Genomic DNA, 25,314 nt, shown 5'->3' on the forward strand with positions numbered 1-25,314 from the left:
AGACCTTCTCCTGTTACTTTTTTTTTTTGTTCTAAGAGTTATTTCTGGAAGGATTCTTGCAAATTGGTTTTTATGATGTGGGGAACCTCATGTAATTAATTTTTTTCCTCCCCCCTCTTTTTTTTTTTAACAGTTGAGCATAGAGATACCTGAACTGTCTGGGAAGGTTCAGAAATGAGTGGTTATGACTGAGAGCACCATAGCAACGCCCTGAAATTTTGCACAAAGTCAAACCTATCTGATCCAAAAATATGTTCCCCCTTTGAGTTAACATTTTAGTTCTCATTCTGTAAGAAATGTTGGGTTTGGTCAAATATTTCCAACCCCATTTATACTTTAAAAGTTAGATTTTGGCTTCCTGTCTGCCTAGAGCAAACTGTTTAAGACTGAGCTGTTAGCCCCTTAGCAGTAATGATTACCAAAGGGAGGGGAATGTAAAGATGTCTGAAGTAATTTGGCTCTAAGTAAATTCTGCTATAATCCAAGACTGGGTTTTTTTAAAAATTTGCTTGTGTTTAACATCCTCCATATTTCTGCATTAAAAAGTCAAGGTTAAAATTTAACATAAAGATAAAGAGGAGGAAATCTCAAAACATTTCAGGCCATTTTTCCTACATGGAGATATTATAAGTGGAATGTCTACCCTGCCTTTCCATTGTGACATGGATTGTGGCAGCAGAGCTAGAAAAGTTACTTTTAAGAAGAATGAATAGAATGGCATAACTGATCCCATCCATAAGTGAGCATGAGTAGGATGATGACCTAAAACCCACCACTGCTCAGTTGTATAGGGCTTCAGGATGTAATTATGTATAAATTCTTCTTAAAGGTAACTTTCCAAGCTTTCTGCTCAAGGAAGCCATTGACCCGGACAGCTGCAGAACATGGCTACCATTTGCTGCCCCAAAAGATAGAGGGAAGGAAGTGCCATCATGATACTGTGCATCACGATATCGAGTGTGGGGACTGCTATATAAACTGCACCCACAGCTCCCTTTTCTGGCCTCTTTCCATTTTTTGTTCATCCCATCCACTGCCTCTGGTGGCAAACACAGGTTGCAATTGGTTACTTTGGGACCTGGTGGAATTTTTTGCTCTTTAAGTTGAAGCCATGTTGCACAGAGCCATGTCGCAACATGGCTTCAACTTAAAGAGCAAAAAAAAATTCCACTGGGTCCCAAAGTAACCAATTGCAACCTGTAGGACAATTGGTTTGGATATAGGACAATTGATTTGGATGGTGTCATTTAAATAGTTGGCCATACTGACCAGTAGTGCTAAAGGGTTATTACTCTGTTAATGATGGTGAGCACCCTAGATCATCATCTGACATTTTGGTTTTAGAGTGGGAAAGACACCAACTATTGGGGCTTTTAGGCTCTGGGGTCTGGGGGTGGTATTTGGCCTGGGAAGGTCCTTGCAACAGTAGATGACCAAGTGATGGAAAGCTGTGGTTTAGAGCTTGTTTCAGAGCCAATGGGTGATTCACCCATGACATAACTGGGTGAGTGGTCTAAGGGGACCATGGTTTGAGTCCCTCAGAGGATGGTTGTAAATTCTTAATGGTGGCCCAAGTTTACCTAACCCCTGTGTACTGTTTCTTTTCTGTCCAATGGGAAAGCAGGTCTTACCTTTATTGTCCTGTATTCCTTTTGATATCTGAGCAGTTTCTTTAGAAGCAAGTAGTATGTTGCTGTCATAGAAGATGGCTTGTTGTTTGTTAAGACATTCACAACGTCTGGAAGACTGAGCTCCATTGATTCTGTCATGTAGCTCAAAACAACAGGATTTAGTTCTTCAAGACGAAGTCTGAAAAAAGAAGATGCTACAATAACAGTGATGGGCAAAAAATATGTCTTGGCTCAAACTGGAGCTTAGTTAAACAAAATGGGGACCCTCATCACATCCAGAAAATACCTTTTTTTCTCTTCTGATTCTAATTCTAGAATCAGTATGAACACCTCCCCACAATTTTTCCTTTCAAAACTGTTTGCAATACAGTATCTTAAATCAAGGATGGGTTACTTTGGAGGATGCCATTTTCCATTCCCCAATGTTTGTGAGGCTAATTTTATTGTTTCTGCAATGGCATAATACTCCTGACAAGGATGTATCATGAACAACATGGAGCCTTGGAGGAACTGTGGCATCCAGTTTCAGGGTACTGCCAGTTCAGTGCAGTGAGGAGCCAGAAAAGATGCTGTGAACTCAAAAAGCACATGAGATTCAACAACAAAGAAACAAGAGTGATACACACACACACACACACACACACACACACACACACACACACATATAAATTGGTTGCATTATGGGACTTGTGTACCATATTTCTGGAACAGCTTTGGAAGTGGTATGCACCGGGGTGGATCTAACCATTGATCAACTACTATTTCAATTTGGAGTAAAGCTCCCTTCCAGCAGCATAAATGTTTGGTGCTATTTTAAAGGTGTATCTTCTGAAGGGAGGCATTTACCTTGGCAGGCAGCCTAACAACACTGGAAGCCTGGCTGTGGTGATAGCACCAATGATAGGGGACATTTATTTACCAGCTTCAAACTGCTAGAAAATCTGCTAGCCATTTTGTTGGCAAGAATTAACAGAATAAGACAGGAATGATGGCTGTGGCAAGGGATGGGGGGACTACTGCTGCAGAAGGGCAGTAGATAGGGAAAACAGCAGATAGTGTACTATATATGGGAAATTTCCCAGTATTGACCACTGAAACATTGAAATAACACATTGTAGTAGTCTGTAGGATGGTTGTGGTCACTAAGAATGATCATTCAATATGGGACTGTCCTTCAGCAGATATTCTTTAGTAATTGGTATGGAAAAATTGTCCCATATTACCATTAATGACAGGTATTCATCCAAATAAATATACACAGCTGTTTTCTATTAGAAGTTGTGTCCATTTTCTAATGTTTTCAGTTCAATTTTATTTTGCTGTTTTGAACTGGAAATAACAGTGGTAAAAATTTTAAGATGCAGAAACTGTATTTGTTTATAAAGTATATATTTAAAGGAGAGCTGACAGCGATAATAAACAAATGTTCCATCTCATGTGGACATGTGTTTTCTTCTTTTGGCTGTTTGGATGGTGTGGATTTTGCACCCACAAAAAATTACTAGGAACATGGGATGTTTTTATACTCTGCATATGATATAGTATAGAATCAACTCATTTAACCACTAGCATTTTCTTTCTTCTCAAGGAATAAGCATGCTTTTTTTTTGGGGGGGGGGGGGCTTTTAATGAGCCTTGGGTGCATTTTGGAGTTATTCTTAGGTTAGATGCAGTTCTTTTTTTAACAAAAAGGATTAGGATTAATTAAATTGGACATATGCCTAGGAAATAAATATTCACCATAAAAAATGATTGAATGAATAAAATATGAAGTTTGAAAAGAATTACCTGTTTTTATTCAGTGGTTTCCTGATATTACTGTCATTCAGCCATTTGTCTTTCATTGCCTCTTTAACAGTGGGGCGCTTAGCTGGTTCGGGCTCAAGTAAGGAGTGCATAAAATGAACAGCTCCTGTATAAAAATTCCATCAAAAATGGTATTAGCTATTTATTTATATACTGCATACGCTTGACTATGAACCTTATCACATGCTTTTTAGGTGCCGTTTTGGGCACGGGCAGGGGCTGCTTGGGGCCACATGTTGCCAAGGGAGAAAGGATTTTACTGCACACTGAAGTGTCCTCTGGCCGTTCCCATTCATTACTGAGGCCCGTCATTTTGCTCCGACGGAAGCTTTCCGGTAGAGGAAACTCACGCACCTCAGAACTGAATGGGAACAGCCTGGCACTGAGCAATGGAATAGGGCAGGCCTGAGGACACTTCAGTGTGTAGTAAAATCCATTCTCCCTCGGCAATGCGTGGCCCCAAGCATCCCCTGCCTCTGCCCAAAACAGCACCTAAAATGTGTGTGATAAGGTTCTATGAGCTGACCTCATGTATAAGTCGAGGGTAGGCTTTGGGGCCAAAATTATGGATTTTCATATGACCCATGGATAAGTCAACTATAAAACTTAGGGGCATGCAACAAAGGATCTAAATGATAATGAAAAGGAAAACAATGCCAAAGAACTTACAAAATTCTGGTAGGCATAACTGCTTGGCCTTACTTTAAAGGCTGGATGGATGAGAGAGTAAAGGAGGGGGAGTGGGGGATCAGTGCTTCCAGGACACATTACACTTTTACCTTTCACCGTTTTTATATGAGTTAAAAGACAGTATTTACATGGACCCATGTATAAGTCAACCCAGGTTTTGAGTCAATTGTTTTACTAAAATTTCTAGACTTATACATGAGTATATATGGTAGTATCCCATCTTTCTCCCAACAGAGGATCTCTGGCAACTCACAACAAATGATCAAAACAGAATATAGTTAAAATAAATCAAAAAGGTAAAAAAACCCAAACCAATTGAATAAACTATTTTATTCAAGACAGTACTGAATTAAAAACAACTTAAAATGGTTTAAAAAGCACAGTAACAGACATAGAAAAAGAGTACAGTTGCCCTCCATATCTACGGTTTCTTTATCCATGGATTTCAACCATCTACAGCTTGAAAATATTCAATATACCAAAAAGCAAGTATTGATTTGCCCTTTTATATAAGGTACACCATTTTACTATTCCATTGGGACTAATGGGATTTGATCATCCATGGATTTTCAGCAGATACCACCTCCCATCAAAAACCCATATGCAACCACTGGCCAACTGCCTGCTGACATAAGGAGGGCAGAGTGGAGGCCAACCCAGCCCCTCATGGGAGGGAACTGCACAGCCTGGGAGCAGCCATGGAAAAGACTCTCCCTATTGCCTTTACCAAACATGCTTGTGAGAAGGATGGATTGAAAGGTGAAACTATCTCCCAAAGATCTCAAAACATGGGTTGGCTCATCCTAGGAGATACATAACTAGGACAATGGCTTTGAAGAGTCTGAAAAGTTTCTGTTTTGGACTTCAGTCCCTAGAAACCCCATGTCCAGTGGCAATACTGCATAGGTGCGCCTTGGGAGCTGTAGTCCAAAAGAGTAACTTTTTCAATGTCTATAGCATTACATCAAACCAGTCCTCTCTCTAGCAGAGTCCATTCACTATAATAGAGAGAAATTAGTAAATGACATTAAAAAACAACCAACCAATAACATAATGGCACAGAAAGTTACATTGAAGACAACACCAGAATAGCAACTAGGAGACTCTGATGAAAGTCGGAGAAACCACTCATATGACTCCTACCCACCATATGCCCTTCCTTTTACACTTGCACAGAGACAGTCAATTTCTTATTAGCATCCAGAGAATTCCCATAGTCTTCCACAACATTTTGAAATGAACAGTTTGAGTGCTGGAAGATCCAACCTCAGGTTATCTTTCCCTTGATTTTTACGCAAGAAGCCTAAATAAAACATGTCGTTGTTTCAAAAAAGGGGAAACTGGAGCAGGGAGCTTTACCATTCCAGTCAGCTTTTCATGGGCTTTTGTCCTGGCAGTTGCAGAGACCACACTACTCTGCCCCATTCAGAGCATATAATTACTTTGCAGATTATCAGATGAGGGGAAAAAAGCCGGGAGTAAAAAGCCTTCTCCCAGCATAATCACGCTGAAGATTTTCAGACATATTGTACTCATCCAGGACTTATCCCGGGAAGATCCAGGAATGCTCCTGCATCTAAACTATTCCCAGGGCTTCCCTGTGAATGGCTTGTGGCTGGAACATTCCTGGATCTTCATGAGATAAGTCCTGGATGAGTGTGACATCATCTGAAAATCTTCAGCGCGATCATGCAATTATGCCTGGAGTATGCCTTCTACTCCCTGCTTTCCCCCCGTCTGATAATCTCCAATTATTTATTTGATGAATATGTCTTTAAAGGAGCTCTGCAGCACACTGGCAAAGCACCAGGGGCACATGCTTTCCATGCAAAAAGTCTCAGTCAGTCTTTTACACCCCCATGAATGCTGCACAGATACTGTATTCTCCCCAAATGCAGCTCAGATAATTTTAGTTTGCTGTAGAAGTCATAATAATAATAATTGCTAGAATTCACTAAGACAGTTACAAGGGGTCTTTTGCACCCCCTTATTTTCCCACCCTCTTCCATGAGAAATTTCTATTGCAACAGGGTCTTTGTCACAATTCTCTTTTGTGCTGGAGATTGCTCATGCATTGTGGGTAGGTGGGAACATCAGTCAGCTGCTTCCCATCAACAGGAGAAAAGACTGCCATTGATCACGGTGGCTGCTGCTTGGTAGATGGGGATTGGAGAACTTTCCCTTTACTAATGAATATGTACAGATTGGGAATATGAACCAATCACGGATGCGTAACTCTAGAGGCTTGTCTACATGATTAAAATACCCCATATTCCAGTAGAATAGAATACTATCCAGCCACATGTGATTTGCAAGAGTTCAGGCCTTTGGTGAGGGTTGGGGGGAACTGCTTAAACTCCAAAGAAAAAGGCTTCATGGTTTTTACCAGAGTATCTGGGAGTATCCATGAGGATGCACATTACTGAACATGTGCCTGTCCATTTGCTTTTGCATGTATTTGGGTAGCTGCACATTTTCAGCAGATGGAGGGAGAATATATGTGAATAGATTTGAATATGTGCAGCTAAGTAAAGATAATTAGTCCTGCCTTCATCTGGTTCACAGTGCAGTGTGTTCTATAAGTTGTGCTCCAGCTTTAAGATCCCAGGCTTCATACCTCAGTCAGTGACTAGTATAGTATTTCTGACAGTCAGTACAGATCATTTTTTAATGTTCACCGCCTCTCTTCAATAGATTTTTCTGGAAGAAGTGCTGGACACCTGGAAAAGGGAGGTGACTCTCTTTACTGTTCAGCCAGCAGAGCCACCAGACCCAGAAGACAGCTGCTGCCACCACCCCACAGCCTTTTCTGAGTATGGCGGAGATGCTGAGTGAGCGGCAGAGGGCAGAACCTTGCTTTTCCATGTGGCCAACAGAGCCGCCTCTGAGGTGTCACTGGTGCACTGTGTACCCCTTTAGTGACACCTTGACCTCAGTTCCTTGCCTCTGGAGCCCTGCATTGGAAAAAGAAGTCTCATTCAACCCAGATTCAGTTTTTCTCTCGACCTCTGTAAAAGTGATTTGTTGGGTGAGAGTACTGATGATCTCTCTGCTACTCTGTTTGACCTTGGTTGTGCAGTAATACAATCAGTGGAGGAAAACAGAGGTGTAAAGGTACCTTGACAGTGTATTACTTCACCATTTCCAAACTGTGAAACTGATGACCTAACCCCATGTTGGTTTGGCCAGACCAAGGTACATTTGGGACGGATGTCCTGTTCAATTAATGTCTTGTTACTTAGTGACTGCGACAATATTTCTTCCACTGTGGAAGTTGTGTATGAAGAATTCCAACCCCCATAATTCACAAATGGTTTCATGATGATGGATTTAGTAAGTCTTTGTTAATTGACATAGTTTCCAACGTGATTATGTACCCCAGGCTTCTTATTTATTTAATTAATTTATATGCATCCTTTCTCCTGGAAAGGGATCTAATGTGGCTCACAGATAAAATAATTTTAAAAACTTTACAATAAAAATGTAAAGTTTAAAGCAGAAGTTGAAATGTTATGTTTTAAAAAGTGACTAGTTACTTTATTATTTACTCTAATCATGCAATGGATCATTATTTGGAAACTAACATTTTTAGCTTAGCACAGTAACAAGTAAAACTAATAAGTAAATACATGACAGCAAGACTGGTCACTGGATCCTCCAGGACCAGCCACATAACACCTGTCTTGAAAGATCTACATTGGCTGCCTATTCGCTTCCGGGCGCAATACAAGGTGTTGGTTATAACCTATAAAGCCCCAAATGGCTTGGACCCAGGGTACTTGGAGGACCGCCACTCCCCATACAATCCGCCCCGCGCTCTCAGATCAGCCGGGAAGCAACTGTTGAGGGTTCCAGACACAAAATATGCTGCAACTGCTCAGAGGGCGTATTCTATCTCGGCCCCGCAGCTCTGGAACTCTCTTCCCGACGAGCTCCACTCAGTCACCTCCCTTGACCAATTTAGGAAGAGGTTGAAAACCTTCCTCTTCGAACAAGCCTTTCCCCATACATTGTAACATCTGTTATCTCCCCATTGCACACTGCACATGCACTTTTGAGTCAGCTAGTCTGTATGTTTTAGCTTGTATTTTTTTAACCTTGTTTTAATTGTTTTTATATTGATGTATTGATTGATTGTTGTTACAATTTGTATATTGTATACAACCATGTTACCCGCTTTGATCTACCCAGGAAAAGCGGGCTACAAATCAATGATTTATTATTATTTATTAAATAGTATCCCATTCCATTACACAGAAAAAGTGTCATTATTTGTTTTGGGCAGAATTCTCTTAGGGACATATGCATACGTAAGTGTTCCTTACATGTGTGGATGTCCTTTTTGGGCACTGCAAGGGTTGGTATTCCCTCTTTCCCTCCACAACACACAAAGCCCCCCCACCCTGCATAAACATACTGTAAATCCCCTCAGTATGCTCCAGATAGCCATTCCATGCTTCATGACAAGCAAGCAGTATTGGAAGAGTGTCCAATAACATCCACAGCAGCACTGAAGTCTGTTGGAGTCCTCCAGGGGTCTTTTTGTTGTGATTGTTTCACATCTAGCTAAGGGGACCAGTCTACCTGCTCATGCAAAGAAATATGCCTTACACCACCTGGTATTCACTGGTGATCTCCTATCCAAGTATAAGCCAGGGCTGATCAGGTGCTTTTAGAGTTGCTTGTTTCAAAACTGAAAGTAAGCTATTTGTGCACAGTGGAGGCTACTGGATTCTGTGTTTGTGAGATGCTGAACACACTTTTGGTTTTATATGAACTTTAATGAAGTTATCCAGTATGCAAAACACTGTCCCCAGCAAAGGTTCGGCATCTTGAATAGTTCCTTTTTAGAATAACCCTTGAATAGATTCAGCATCCCATTGACACAGAAACCACCAGCTACCATTGTTTGATGGAATGGGCTACTTCAATAGAACAGAACAGAATAGAATGGGCTATTTCTGCTTGTTAGACTATTTAATAATGTGTCCAGAGAAAGGCAACCAAAATGTTGAAGGATCTGGAAACCATGCCCTATGAGGAGAGATTTAGGGAGCTAGGTATGTTTAGCAAGGAGAAGACAAGGTTAAGAGGTGATATGATAGCCTTGTTTAAATATTTCAAGGGATGTCATATTGAGGAGGGAACAAGCTTGTTTTCTGCTGCTCCAGAGAACAGGACCTAGAATAATGGATACAAGCTACAGGAAAAGAGATTCCACCTCAACATTAGGAGGAACTTCCTGACAATAAGGGCTGTTCGAGAGTGGAACACACTCTTTCCTTGGAGTGTAGTGGAATCTCCTTCCTTAGAGGTCTTTAAACAGAGGCTGGATGGCCATCTGTTGGGGTGCTTTGATTGTGAGTTCCTGCATGGCAGGGCATTGGACTGGATGACCCTTGTGTTCTCATCCAACTCTATGATTCTATGATTCTAAGATGATAGAGAAAGTTGTAACATTCACCTCAATGTCCTGTCTCACCAAAGTCCTTCTGATGCCAATGGAAGGGTTTTTCACTCCTAGGGTGCAATCCAACACCCGCTCAGCAGAGTGTAAATATCTCCATATGGAAGTAATGTAACATCAGCATTATGCAACCCACATGAAGAATAGAAACATCAAACAACATGTCAATGACTCAGTGCCATTGTGTAATGTGTAATGCACAATCAAAATACACAATGAGTAATGTGCTGCAATTGTCAACCACAATGCACCATGCAAACCACAAGGCATATTGTGCAGTGCATAACCACAATACACAGTGTTGCTGCATGCACAACTCTGCTTCCACTCAGCAGAATATGTCTGTTGTGCTATGGAGAATGACTTAAAGTACCTTTTCTCTCTTTCTCCTGAGAAAAGAGGAGTATGTTTGGAGTCTTTTTGGAGAATGTGTGACTAGGTCATGATGCTTGTAACCAGAACCCAGAAAAAGCAGCAAATATTTTTTAAAAACTGTCTCTGTACTCATACAAAAGACTGTTCTGGATTACTTTGGAGAATAATTCATCCTGTATACATACCACGATTTACATGTGCAGATATTACTAACAAAATGCTACCCTGATTGAAAACAAGAGGACAAAAAGCAAACAATTTTGAGTGGCTTCTAAACCTTGCATAAAATACAGAAGTGAGAATGGCTTACCTGTGGAAACATTGAGGGGAATGGGATTCATCTCACCATTAATCATCTTGAGATGAAGTTGCTTGATATTAAATGGCTCCACAGTGAATGGTAATGTGCCAGTCAGCATAGCAAACATGCTAACTCCTCTGAGAAGGAGAAAGACAACTTGAAATGGTTGTGAATGCAAAATAATGCAGCGCCCTGCTCTTATATCACAAAGCGAGCATAATGTAGTGGCTTGCATGTTAGATTAGTACTCTGGGAGACCAGGGTTTGAATTCCCAATCAGCCATGGAAACTCACTGGGTGACCTTGGGCAAATCACACTCTCTCAGACTAAGAAGAAGGCAAGGACCACCATCTCCCAAATAAACCTTGGTAAGAAAATTCCATGATAGGTTCACTTTAAGGTACCATAAATCAAAAATTACTTTAAGACACACAATAGCAACAACAGTAACAACAGCCATCTATTCTTATACATTAATATCCCTTATGGATGTTGTTTATGCTAAGTAAAAAAAACAATACAGTTGTCCCCCCATTTGTGCGGACTTCAAACCCGCAACCCTCATTTACTCATGAGGGGCAAACAGAAAGGCTTAATATGGGACGCACAGTGCCATTGAAGCCAATAGATTTCTGTAATGCGCTTTACATGGGGCTACCCTTGTACCAAGTTCGGAAGCTTCAACTAGTGCAAAATATGGCAGCCAGATTCGTCTTGATGCTCAAGTTCCATTATATATTGAATGGCCTAATAAAATGGCAAAAATCAAGGTTTGCCTTTTAGATTTTGTTTTTAAAAATATTTTCAACTTGTTGATGGTTGAATCCACAGATGCAGAATCCATGGATACAGAGGGCCAACTGTAATTCTATCCAGCATGGCTAACAACATCTGGAGGGCACACAACCACAGTCTACCCCAGCCTATAGGATACAAAGTTAATCTTTTCAGCATATTTATACTACAACAATTGGTAGTCCCGAGTACAAGAGAATCACTTACTCAATGTGATTTGTGGAAGTGCTGATTTACCATTTGGTTGATTCAATGCATCAGCTCTAGCTGGGTCTACAAGCTAGATTTAGAACGTCATCTGCCTGTGAACTTGTGTGTTTTGCTATGCAAAACCACATGCTTTATCATTCTCTTTCCAGATGTGATGTGTTAACTAACAGGATCAAAATGAAGGCCAAAGTAAAATTTTGGACACAGTCCATAAATTGCTTTGGATACCTTAAAAACAGAACCTACCTTGGGTTTCTTTTTAAAAATAATTTGTTTGGTGTACAACACACATTTCTGAACTGATTTTGACCAAACTTGAAATTTACACTTACATTCAAAATCTCAAACATTTTTATGAAGACTAATTGACAAGCTTCAGCCCTCCCCCCTCAAAAAACACTCTTTTCATTCCATTTTGCATGGAATTTGATGCAAAATAAAAATGTAAAGGATTGTAGATTGTTGTTGTTGTGTGCCTTCATGTCAATTCTGACTTATAGCAATCCTAAAATGACCCTGTCGTGAGGTTACATATATTACCAGCCAAACATTTATTTCATTCAAATCATTAGTGACATGATCAACATTAACCCAGGGATTGCCTGATACATTTCCTAGGTCAATCTCAAAGAAGAGTGAAATGTAAAGTTGGAAATAAACTCTGAATTCCAAATTCTGGAATATACCAAACCTTGTGTAAACAAATATGAAGAGTTCATGAATAGGTTATTCTTAAGATTTTAACCAAGGTATGACAGAGCACTCTGATTTTTAATGGTTTAATGGTATATACATTTCTTTAATCAATAAGCAGATTTTCTCCTAATTTTTATCATATTGTTTTATCAATAATAACACAGACCACTCTGGTGATAAACCCATGAACAAATCTTGTGCAACCAATATTTCTGCCATTTACCTGCGAATCTCTTCTCCCAAGACTGTATAACAGAAAAAAAAACTAATTCACTGAAGAAGCTCTGTCCACCCAGGAGTGCTGCTTGGGTCATTCTCCTGACTGTATCTCCTCATTCAAAGAGGACCAAGCCAAGAGCAATATCTTAAGCAAAGAATTCTCCTCTGAAGTTAGGCTATTCTGCCATATCTCTATGTTCAGAAAGTCATGAGGCATCTTAAAGATTGCTCCATCAAGAACAGTCACATTAGCTTTCAGGAAAAAAATCCCATTACATGACAGTATATTATTAAATTTTAAGGTACCATAAGACTTTGCTGTTTTTATATGACTAAATGTGCAGAGCAATCTTAATTGATCTGACAAAGAGATCAGCTGTTATGTAACCATGGCACCTAGCGCCCTTCATCATATGACCAGGTGGGGAAGTGAGGTGGACAGAGTGGGAGATGAGGCAGAAAAATATTTGTTCAAGCTTGAGGCTGGGATAGGAAGTAATTTCATTATGGTACTTTATTGAGGAATGGTAGCACTTTGTATTCAGCAAATTCAAAGCCTACAACTCCATGTTCATGTGAAAAAAGGAGTAATAGCCTCTTATTTCTCTTCCAGTGGTGGCTTGTTCTACCACATCTGAGGCCCCTCCAGAAGGCCACCAAGTAGCATTCAGGTAATGTGACTCAAAATCCCTAGATTGTGCATGGTAGCCTCCTTTTAGGTCCAGGCTAAGTCTACCTTAAGCTATTCAACAAGTGGCCTTGGGGACAGGTCAGTCAGTTTTCTATAGATACTATTTGTGGGTGCAATTCAGTATCTTTACCTGTCTTGAATAAAATCTCAAATGGATTGACCAGCCTCCTGATCTGGAAGCCACTAGCTGTTGGTGGTACAATGAGCATCAGAGTGATTCATTTGACAGGTTTGCTGATCAGAAGAAGGCTATAAATATAACTGATGAACAACCATGGAATAATGAGACCAGGCAAGGAAACTGGGTTGAACAAGGGCCACTTTATTGACCTATTTAATGACATTTGCAAATTCTGGAAGACCACAAGACAAGGGTAGGTAGTGACCTGATGCAGGATCAGCTGGATCCAGGTGTCATTCCCTGACTACCTCACCAGCCTTCCCTTGGGCAAAATATCTGACCCCAAGGGGCAGTCCATTTGGCTGGGCTGACTCCTGCCTGGACATTTGGGGGAAGGCAGACTCAGGCACGCCTACTCAAGCTGTATAACTTTAGAAATAGGGGGAAAACCCAGGTCCCTTTCAAGTGCCAAGTTCTTCTCTATCTCTGTGCAGTGGTAACCCTAGCCTGCTGGTTTCAGAGCTTTACCCTACATCACAAGTAGGTGCTCTAGTGCTTGCTGCCCTAAAAGTGCTATAGAAATTGTAAAAATATCCCCCTCTACTTACATGGACCAGACATCCACTTTTGGTCCGTATTTCTTATGAGCCAGGAGTTCTGGGGCTGCATAGGCTGGACTTCCACACTGCGTATTTAACAGTTCCTGAGACAGGCCCTCAAACTTCATAATGTTGCTCAGTCCAAAATCTGAACAAACCAATAGACACAGAGTATATACATATACAAATACTTATTGGGGATATATATATATATATATATATATATATATATATATATATATGCTTTTCTACCAAACAGTTCTACAGAGCATACATAGTTCTTTTCCATTTATTTTATACTCACACTAATCCTGTGAAGTGATGCTTAGTATGAGTGTATGTGAAACAGCGAATGGCATTTGCTCACTTAGTCAGTGGAAATTTTAACCCAGGTCTCCCAATGGAACATGCTAGCCACTTTGTAGTTATCAAATGAAGAGCATCCATGAGCAGTCCCTATATCACAATTAGAACTGCTAAAACTTTGTGGGTTGTTTTATCTGGGAGCATGCACTGACTGGGATACTTCAGGGGTGGCCCAGAGCATCCTGGCCCCACAGCTACCCCGACCTGCCCCCATTATCTGTCATAGCTCCCACATCAGAGTGACTGTCTGCACAGGCATCCCACTGAGCCACATGGTGCATCCACTGCCTCCACAGGTCACTCACTTCTGAGGTCAGAAAAAAGCACTCAGCAATGAGCACCAGGCTGAGAACCTCATTCTGATTTCAGAATGAGTGACCCAAGATGACAGTTGATGTACCAGTCAGCCCGGCAGCCCATGCAGATAGCTGCTGCACATGGAAATGGAACTGTGGATCTGGAGCAACATATTTTTACACCATTTTAAGGCTGGTGTAGACCAATTCTGGTGCAGAACATGCTGAACGTCATCTAGCTTCTTGCACCAGAACCAGGTTTTGGGGTGTGTATTGTCTGAACAGGATGATGCCAGAATGGGTGGGGTGGAGGTGGGGAATGGACAGACAAGTCTTTTGACCCAGGAAGATAGGACCTGATTCACATCTATTTAGATGAGTATTAACTACACATTGGCTGACAGTGACCTTCTGGAGCAGTGGTTCCCAAACTTTGGTCCTCCAGCTGTTTTTGACTTTGGTGCCCAGAATTCCTAACTATTGGCCAAACTGGCTGAGGTTTCTGGAGGACCAAAGCTTGGGAACTACTGTTCAGCCTATGTCACTCAATTAATTTAAACTGACAGGAGCCTAATCTATGTGCTAAAATTACCCAGGGTATCAGGGGAGATGTGTAAGTAAACACAGTGTGGAGAAGAGGCGTCATCCTTGGTATGAAGGGCAAAGCAGGTTCTTTGGGTTCACATTATCATCATCATGTGTGGTGATGATAATTGTCACCTTGCATCAAGGCCTAACCTAAACCAATTTTAGAGTCCAGAAAGATTTTCCAGTATCAGAAAGAAACCAAGGAAAACAATTGGGCCTAAATCTTACAGCTAGTTGCAACTAGAACAGACTCATGGAATAGACTGTCGGAAACTCCTGATTAAAGAGTTTATACTTCTTTGGGCTACCAAGTAGATTTAAAGTTTTGCTTACTATAGATTCTTTCTAGTGAGAATTGTTGTAGGGTAGAGGTGGGCAAAGTGCAGCCTGGGTGGTGCATGTGGCTCTTTTGGGGGCTCCAGTGCCCACCAGGGGTCAAAAATTCAATTCCCCCTTCCAATGTCCCCAAATGCCATCTGGGGCCATTTTTTGTACATTTCCTCCCTAGTCAGTTAAGGAATAGGAGAGAACTTTAAAACAACAACAAAACAACAACAACAACAGGATTGAAATGGAAATGACTTCCATTCACTTCTTATTGATATAGATTAAATAATCCTCTCCTGGGCTTAAAATGACCTAGGGCAGTGGGTCCCAGACTTTGCTTCTCCAGATTGCTTTGGACGTCTGGGAACTGAAGTTGAAACCATTTTGAAGTCCAAAGTTTGGAACCACTGACCATCCCAGGGGGATCAAAAACATTGTAAAAATGCACCATATAGCATGTTTGGGGACAACCATTGATATTTCTCTCCTCTAGATGCCTGTCTGGAGTCAGTAATGGGCTGGATGAGGGAGAACAGACTCAGCTTGCATCCAGAGAAAACGGAAGTACTCGTGATAGGTTCCTCGGGCCCGGGGATGGAAATTTGTCCACCTGTCCTGAATGGGGTCACGCTTCCCCTGAAGGACTCTGTTCGCAATCTGGGGGTGCTCCTGGACTCGTCGCTCCACCTGACATCTCAGGTGGATGCAACAGTCAGGAGCACTTGTTATCAGCTTCGGCTGATACGCCAGCTGCGACCCTACCTGGGCCGAGGGGGACCTTGAAACGGTGGTACACGCTCTGGTAACCTCTCGGTTGGATTTCTGTAATGCGCTCTACATGGGGCAACCCTTGTACCAAACCCGGAAGCTTCAATTAGTGCAGAACATGGCAGCCAGGCTGGTCACTGGATGCCCCAGGACCAACCATATAACACCGGTTTTACAAGATCTACACTGGCTGCCCATTCGCTTCTGGGCGCAATACAAGGTGTTGGTTATTACCTATAAAGCCCTAAATGGCTTGGGCCCAGGGTACTTGGAGGACCGCCTCTCCCCATATAATCCGCCCCGCACTCTCAAGTCGGCCGGGAAGCAATTGCTGAGAGTTCCAGCTACGAAATACTCTGTGACTGCACAAAAGGCATTTTCCAGCTCGGCCCCGCAGCTCTGGAACTCCCTTCCCGGTGAGCTCCGCTCGGTCACCTCCCTTGACTCATTCAGGAAGAGGTTAAAAGCCTTCCTCTTCCAACAGGCTTTCCCCCAGACAATGTAACATCTGCTCTCTCCCCGATGTATTGTTGCACCTGCACTTTGTGCTAGCCACTGTTGTGCTTTTAATTTTGTAATTTTTTATCCTGTTTTTAACTTGTTTTATTGCATTGTTTGTGCTTTTATATATGAATACTGTTGTAAAATTTGTACACTGTTGTACTTGCTGTAACCCGTTTTGATCTGCAAAGGAAAAGCGGGATACATATAAACAGTTTATTATTATTATTTGGGCAAGTGCAGTGCCCAAAAGCCTCCAAAGCCTCCAAGGGTAATGTGCCCCCTTGCGTTTCACAGTTGCCCATCCCTGTTATAGGAGTGAGAAGGTCCTCTAACCCCAAATGTTGACTGTTTTATTATACATCAAGAGAATGATACAGTGTCAATCAGAATAGAGCTCAAATAGAGTCATACCAAGCAGTGTCCTGCTACCACTGGAACAAAAAACACTATTGGATTGAAATTCCTCCCATGTGATCCAAAATCCTTTCCAGAGGGTCACAGTCCTCTAGAGCAGATCTGGGAGGCATGGGTGTACAGCAGGAGGGAGGGAGGGAGGGAGGGAAAGGGAACTCATCTTGAGTGAGTGGAAGTTAACTCACATACAATTAGATGTAGCCTATAGCTATTTGTTCAGCAAATGGTATCATTTGCAGTTATTCAAACAATAAAATGCAGGGTGATAAGAACAATTTGGTACAAGAGCGTTTTATATCTGATGTACACATACCGACAATTTTGATGCTGTTGTTTTCATCTAGAAGGAAATTTTCAATCTTCAGATCTCTAAACAAACCAAGAAGGAAAATAAATGTTTGGTCCTGAAATATTATATTTTTGCCCTGCAAACAGCAGTTATGGCTTTTCCAGACACAGTTCCTGCAAAGTAAATGTGTTCTTAGAAACTAATACCTTCAAACAGTATATTGCAGGGTCTTATGACCTTACAACTGCAAGTCTTCATATGACAACAATGATAAATCTGCAAGACAACAAAAGACAAGTCCAGTTGCCTCTCCATTTTGATGGGAGATCCGTTCCGGACCCCGCTGCAAAAATGGAAAATCACTTATATTCAAGCCCCACTGGCTTGAATGGCAGCATGTCCCTGTGGGCATTCGCAGGCACCCGTAGGGGCGCGCTGTTGATGCACACCCCATTTTGTCCCCTTCCATTTCCTACCCACAAATGGGTGAGAGATGTGGAGTTTACATCCACAAAAATGGAGGGGCGACTGTACAAGAAACAAAATACGGTTGTTAAGTTAAACTTGGCTTAGTGGGCAAAGAGATCTTATAGCACCTTTGAGAATAACTAAGGGCCAGAACAGCTGGGCAGGAAACAGTAGCCTAATCCTGTTTTTCCGAAAAGCAAGTCAAATACTCACTGCCCATATAGCTTGTTCTCCAAGTGGGCTGAATAAGCATAGCACAGCATCAAGCCACTGGGTATTTTTTTGTTAGTAACCCCCCACTATACTTGAGCACCATCACACAAACACTGGCGACCTCCAAGTACCTCCCATATTCACCCAGATGCCATCCCATTGCATGGCCACCCTTTTGATCAGCCACACAATCACACAGGCAATGCTCTGGCAGTACAAGGCATCGGTGTGCGAGTGATACACTGGCAATGCACAATCATGGAGGCCCATCCTATATGCACCTTTCAACCCCTTTCACCCCATCCCCCCCATGGGACTGTTTGGTTTGAGTACATTGTAATTCCATCCACTGGATTTGTCACATTTTCATTTCTTTGCTTTACTGTCACCCTGCTCTCGTATCGAAGTGTTTATATGCAGCTGTGAAGATGCACACTTTCTGCCTTGAGTCGGAATATCCTGGCTTCTTTTTGCTCTAGTATTTAGTGTGGTTTCAGTCTGGTTTCCAGATGCTTTTGAGGTGTATGTCATCTAAATGCCCTGCCTTCAAAGCAGCTGGAAACCACTTTATTTTGCTTGTCTGTTTCACCTCTAAGTGAAATAAATTCTAGCACTTCTTTCTGGTTCTCAGCCTGCACAACTTTCTCCACCTAACATACAGTCATCCATATACCCTGGCCTTTGAAACATCTTTCCTCCCTCCGTTGTTCCTCAGTAACCATAATTTAAACTGAACTTGTCACCTCATCACCATACCCACTATTCTATGGCTGTTCATACAGTCTGATTATGAAGGTCTTTCCTGATCACCAGTTCATTCCATGCATCTGGAAGTAGACTAAGGGGCAAAGCAGACCGGTAAAAACTTCCAGCTACAGAGTGGCATGGGGTCATGGTGTACACATGGTGCATGCCCCAATGCCAACCCTAAGTTGGCGTCATGCTGCCACTCTGACCACACAGTGGGAGGCAGCACAGCATTTCTGCGGCACATCGTTTACATGTGCCGCATTGCAGAAACGCTGAAAAGCCACTGTGGCAAAGGAGCCTTTTCCACAGCATATAAAGGAGGGGAATTTCTGCCGCTTCTTTTGGCATTGGGAAAACACTTTATTGGAGCTGCGGCATGTGCTGCCGTTTTAGGACCATCTATTTCAGCCCTAAGTCTAGAAAAGCTTATACTACAACTTGTTTTACACAGTTAGTCTCTAAGGTGCTACAGGATCCTTTTGCATACTGATATTCCAGACTAACATGGTTATGTCTCTGAATTTTTGGCTTAGTGGGTCACACAAAGAAGGGGGCTTATCTCCATCTGTCTGTCTGTCTGTGCAATTTCACACTGATTTCTCAGGTCCTCAAGTGGCTGCAACTTCAGAGATCCCTTTACAAGATACATTTCCTCTGGAGGAGAGATCACTGAAAATTCATGGTGTCTTTGAAATTATTTGTCAGACCCAGCCCAAGAAATCTTGCTATGTACCAGGTCAAGCTACTCTGTACCCAAAGCCAGCCAGCTTATATTAGCAAATTAGAAAATCCCACAAACACCTATTCAGCTTCATAACAGTAAAAATGCAGCAATAACAAAGTATTCAGCTAACAAATTGTTGCCCTTTCATAACATTTAAAAGGTGATGCCTGACTTACTCTGCCTAATGATAGGGTTAGTCTAGTTATCTGTTAATTTTTGGAGACTGAATTGACATTATGGAGGCAATGCTGTTCCCTCAACCCTGATTCTTGCTTTCTCCCACTAAATCCAAAATTGCAACTTTTAAAGCTTTCAGTCAGATATCACCTTCCAGATGCAATTTGGACTGATGGGTTCAATGCCCTCCAGGAAGATGTGACTTGAATTCTCCTTCTTGGGATAAGTATTTCTCAAGGGAAATCAATAGGCACTTCCAACTTTGGATAACAAAACAACATGACTAAGAAAGGAGGGTTATGCATGGCTATCTGCTTGTTGAATTGTCAGTTTGGATTGCAGTTTCTCGTTTTATAAAAAGTACTTTAATTTCTATTCATCTGCTTATCTATTAAGAGGTCCTCTGAGTACATAAAAATTGCTGTTTTAATTCTAAGCCATCCCTGTTTCATTTCCAATTGGATAGACAGGTCCTTGATCACCTCACTTTGATATCTGAGAGAATGCTATAAAAGGCCAGTACTAAATTCTGTTCTACTCTTATCACAATCTGTCACTTTCTGTCATTACTGAACCCACAATGCAGCCATGAGCACACATTCCCTCTTGCCACCTATTGCCTTGTAGTATCTGAGTTTTGAGTTTTGACTTTTCCTTTCTTCCACTTAAGTGAATCATTGCGTTTTGCCTCTTGACATCAGGAAAAATTAAACCACGGACTGCACAACACTGCTTTTCTTCCATCCACCATCAACTGGGTAGCCTAACAAGTCAAGGAGCCATGTATGGAAACAAGAGCTTCTTTCTCCACATTTTACTCACATTTCACAGTGATGGACTTTTTTGTTGTTGCTAATTTTCCTTTGTTGTTGTAGGTGCCTACAAGTCATTTCTAACTTACAGTGACCCTAAGGTGAAACTATCTCAGGGTTTTCTTAGCAACATTTGTTCAGAAGCAGTTTCTTTGCCTTCCTCTAAAGTTGAGAGAGTATGACTTGCCTAAGGCCAAGGTTTCCATGACCAAGCAAGAGTTTGAACCCTGGTCTCCAGAGTTGTAGTTCAATGCTCAAACCACTACACCATGCTATCTCCCCTAATTTTCCTAATAAATGTAAATTTAATAACCCACATAACTGAAGTTCATCCCACTCTACAATTTGGCATTCATAAAACTGAGTTTGCTTAGTTTAACTCTCAATGTGTGTGTGTGTGTTTGTGTATATATACACCCTGGCTTAATCCAAGGGACATTTTATGGCCTGAGGCACAAAATCCAAATGGTTCTTTCCCTGTTCCCAGTAATTAGGATAATATAATAACATGCACAATGCAATGCACTGTGCTTTAAATGGTACCTATCTGGGGCACCCATCCAATCCTAATGTAGACATAGCCTTTTTTACTAGGAAAATATTGTATCCAGCGCACAATGAATAAACTCAGTCTTCTAAAAGTATATACATATTAGGCACAATCCATCAAAGTTAACACTCACTGATTTGAATGAAATAGGTCATAAGATGCTTATATTTTTTTTCACTGAAATTTTCAGGAATTTAAAGCACTTAGCTTTTGGTGACTAATTCCAAAATACATACTAAAACTGAATCTCTGAATCTAAATAAAAATACATTAAAAAACAAAAATTCAGTTATGAAGTGTATTATCACATCCTCTTAGTTATAAAGTGAAAAATAATTTGTACCTGTGGACAATCCCATGACGATGCAAATGTTCAACTGCAGTCATGATCTGCCTCATATATTTCTTGACTTCTCTTTCTTCTAGTTTCTTTTTCTCACAGATTCTGTCCATCAGATCTCCCCCTAGGCACAGCTCCATCACCATGTAATAGGAGTTTTCTGTCTCCAGGGTTTCATATAGCTGAACAATATTAGGATGTTTAATCATCTGATGTATCCGAGGTTCCCGCTTCATATTTTTTAAAACATAGGAGTCTTGCTTGGCTTTTTTCTTGTCAATAACTTTTATGGCTACCTATATCATAGAAATGTCATCATTATAACTTTTATGATTACGGACAATGCCCACTTTAGTTTAGCAGTACAGGTGTGGTTTTATGTCATGAAACTCTTCCTGTTCATACACTTTTGATGACTGATGCATTAAGCCACTTTTCCCCACTACTGCATATATAACAAAAGGAATCTTCTCTGAGAGAGTTTTGAATCCAGGAAAATTGATTTTGGTAAGGAGATTTATTGCTTTCATACATGAACACTAAATGAACATTGTAAAGAGCCAAAAATCCTGTATCACCTCACCCAGGCCTTTGAAAATTTAGGGCAAGGGATATGATTTGCATCTTTCATGCTAAAATAAAAACCATTTCGTCTTTAATGTGCCGCCACATTTCTTTCCCCCTTCTTCCTTTCTTCTTCATAATAATTCAAAATTATGGTGATATTACATAATGATTTATTCCTTTTAATATATAGTCTCATTTAGATCAATATACAATGTTGATCAAACAGCATCCCTGCAAAATATATTTCTTACACAGCACACAGCAGAGCATTTGAACAGGCACAAATCAACTAAATAATCTTTTTTTCTGGATTATATTACAGTATTTCTTTTAAATAACTTGAATGTAGAGATAAGGAATATATCCATGGGAGGAAAAGAATGTATCCATTAACACATCCATGAAGACATAGATGCACAACCATTTAAAATGCTGGAAGAGTAATCAAGAAATCATGACAGGAATAATCAATATTTTCTGCAACTTTCAAGGTCTGATTCAGTATTTAAGAAATATTGTAAAAGGGCAATGTATTACCATTATACCTTCTTTCACTTGGATGTTTCAGCTTAAAGCACCAAGCCTCACTTGGATTCCTGGATGAAGAAACAAGACCCTGAACTTCCTTTGCACATGTTACTGTGGGATTAACAAGAAATATCAAAAACTCTCCATTTACCTTCTCTTCAGTGGGAATATGTAACCCCTCCATCACTTTGGCAAAGGAGCCCTTGTTGATCATTTTACCCACTAGGTAATTCCCAACCTGTTTGGTGTGGGGAAAATTCTTCCTAGGTTCTTGGGACATCTTGCTGAAACAAAGAGGTACTGGGATATCCTTGTTGCTTTTCTCCCATTCTGGTAATATCCTTTCCTGGTTTTCAGGGACTGTTGCTCTGTCATCTGGAGGAGATACTTTGACTGCTGCAGGCATCCTTGAAAGGAATCAGACTGGTTGACACACTCTGCAACCTTCAGGTCAGTGTTGCTTTCCAAACAGAGTTCAGAATGCATAGCCAATTCTATGCCTGCACATTTTGAGGAGCAACTAGTACCAAGTCATTGGCCATACCACATTTAATCCTCCTCCCCAAGAGACTGCTTTTCCATCAGCGGTTTCTGCCTCCAGGCACACAGATCTGCTCAAGCAGAACGAAGCTGGAGATTATTAACCTAACCTGATACATGATGTCAATTAATGCCCCAGAACTGACAGCTCCAATGTCACATAATAATCTCATAGAACAAACCACTCCCAATGGCACCGAGGAAGCTCTGTTCACCAGCAGCTAACACCAATCAGCGAAATTGGATGAAGGTTTTCTCTTTACCTGTAATACCAGGAACATTCATTCATTGGGTAAAGGCATCTGAGTAGCTCAAGTGAACTCAGAAAGAGTTTATTTAAACAGAAGGTGGTGTTAGCATCATGTTATGGATGACTTAATGTAAACAGAATGCACACTTCTGCCCTCACATACAACCAGAATCCTTTAAAGGAGTGTGTTCTTACCTCCTACTGAGTCTTTGGCCTTATCTGCCATCCTGCATAAAGTTAGAATGTTTGAGCATTTTGTCCAGAGCTTTAAAAAGTTACCTTTGTGGACTACAGCACCCAGAATATGTGCTCTCTCTCTCTCACACACACACAGACAGAGACACAGACACAGACACAGACACACACACACACACACACCAGATCCACAGTATCAATCTCAGCATCTTGTAGAGCAGGGGTAGCCAACCTGCGGCCCGTGGGCCGGATGCGGCCCGGCGAGGCCTTGGGACCGGCCCCAGCCCGGTCCTGCCGCCGATTGCTGCCGGGGCCTTTGGGGGGCAATTGTCTATAGAAGACTCAGAAACATACATTTATATTAACATTTTTTTAAAAATCAGCAAATTTTTTCGTGTGTCCTCCATTTTTTTTAAAAAAAGTGTCTTCCATTTGAAAATTTTGTCCTACATTTATCCTGGTTTATTTATATATTTATTTATTTATTTTTAAAATTATTTAATTATTTATTTTTTGGCTTCAGCCCCCCAGTTGTCTGAGGGACAGCAACCCAGCCCCTGGCTCAAAAAGATTGCCTACCCCTGTTGTAGAGTCAAGAGCACAATTTCCCCACTGCTGATACCAATTACTGTGTCTGGATCTGGAAAACGTGGGTAGACACATTGTTAGTCTGCCCAAACCATGGAATCCCTGTCCCGGAATTACACACTCATCCCTGTTTTGAAGAGCTATTGTTAAATGAAATAATGACCAATATGTTTATGGACCTCCTAGGCAAAGGAAACCTCCATTTTCAGAGATAGAATGCCTCTCAGTATCACAAAATCAGTGATGGTTTTATTGAGCCAGCTAAAAAACACAGTGGAACTTCTCAGTAGAAGTTACTTTGCAGCTGCTAATGGATTTAACATTTTATTGCCTGTCATTTACTGCCTTTTGTCCCCAGTCCTATGGCCAGGAAAGGGAGTGGCCTCTGCCTGCATTGAGATCTCTATCTTAACTGACAACAGAAGAAACATCTGAGACAAAATGTAGGCCTGTGACTTTGATATCATTACTTTTCTTCACCTGTATGATTTTAAACCTTTGCCCAGTGTAATTTTGAAAGTCTGTATGATGTAGTTTGTGTTTTTTAGTTGTTCCAATAAAGGTATCACTGTTTTAAGATTTTCGATTTTGTTGTATTTTGCTGCATGACCAACATGGCTACCCTGTGTTGTTTCCTCTCAATATTGGATGTTGGAAACCTAAGAAGAAATATGTTTCCTCTCAATATTAGGTGCTGGAAAAAATGGAGGCAACACTAGCAATAAAAAGGGTGGTGTAGATGATTTTGTTTGTCATGAAAGGGCAGTAACATTATTTTTTTCTGTTCTATTTTTACTGCTGGAGGGAAGACTAGAAATGTTTGAGAGGTTTCTGACCTAGGATTTTGATACTTTGTACATTGACATAAGCATCTGTTGCTCTGCTTTGGGGAGCAAAATATGCTGAAGTGGCCTTGCCTTCTGGCCCTGTGGTGAGTTCCCTGAAAGCACTTGGCTCAAATGGATTAAATCAGAGCCTGGAAAGATTTTTGGACTACAACTTCCAAATCCACCCAGTCCAAAGGACCAGTGACCATATTGTCTGGAGCACTATGGAAAATAAAGTAACCTCCTCTCTTCATTCTGACCAGCAAGGCTCTCCTATTGGCATCCCCAAACTGAATCAACAATGCATGTCATTCAGGCTGAACCTGTTGGCAGTATACATATTAAAACTCATTGACTTATTTTGGCTCGTCTAATGAAAATGTTGTCTTCTGTATCAAAAGGATATTGAAAACAGTGGCTTTGGGGTAAGCAGGCTAAAGATTGAAATATCATAAGAAGAGCCATTATTGAAACTTTCTTGTTTTTGAATTATTTTTTTATATGAAATTGTGCCTCCTGAATACAGAAATTTCATTGAGTTACATCCAATGAAATTATTCCATGATTAGCTTCCATTCCTGGCATAAGAGGTGAATAAACAGAAGGATCCTTCCATGTACAGAGGTCTCTT

At 41.0% G+C, this 25,314-nt stretch overlaps 1 protein-coding gene across 1 annotated transcript in view; it reads right to left on the bottom strand.

The window, feature by feature from the left end:
- LOC149311331 (uncharacterized) overlaps nucleotides 1-22,689 on the bottom strand; it is a 33,691-nt gene extending 11,002 nt beyond the window's left edge. The window contains exons 1-7 of the mRNA XM_089528547.1: nucleotides 22,435-22,689; nucleotides 21,192-21,484; nucleotides 17,179-17,234; nucleotides 13,612-13,750; nucleotides 10,280-10,407; nucleotides 3,420-3,543; nucleotides 1,632-1,809 (exon numbers count right to left, since the gene is read on the bottom strand). Coding sequence (XP_089384673.1) covers nucleotides 1,632-1,809; nucleotides 3,420-3,543; nucleotides 10,280-10,407; nucleotides 13,612-13,750; nucleotides 17,179-17,234; nucleotides 21,192-21,484; nucleotides 22,435-22,689 — 1,173 coding nt within the window. The remainder of the gene's footprint in view (nucleotides 1-1,631; nucleotides 1,810-3,419; nucleotides 3,544-10,279; nucleotides 10,408-13,611; nucleotides 13,751-17,178; nucleotides 17,235-21,191; nucleotides 21,485-22,434) is intronic.
- Nucleotides 22,690-25,314: the final 2,625 nt, after the last annotated feature.

The sequence above is a fragment of the Sceloporus occidentalis genome, unplaced genomic scaffold (assembly GCF_023333645.1).
Source record: "Sceloporus occidentalis isolate IW3139 unplaced genomic scaffold, rSceOcc1.0.p SCAF_6, whole genome shotgun sequence".
Classification (NCBI taxonomy): Eukaryota; Metazoa; Chordata; class Lepidosauria; order Squamata; family Phrynosomatidae; genus Sceloporus; species Sceloporus occidentalis.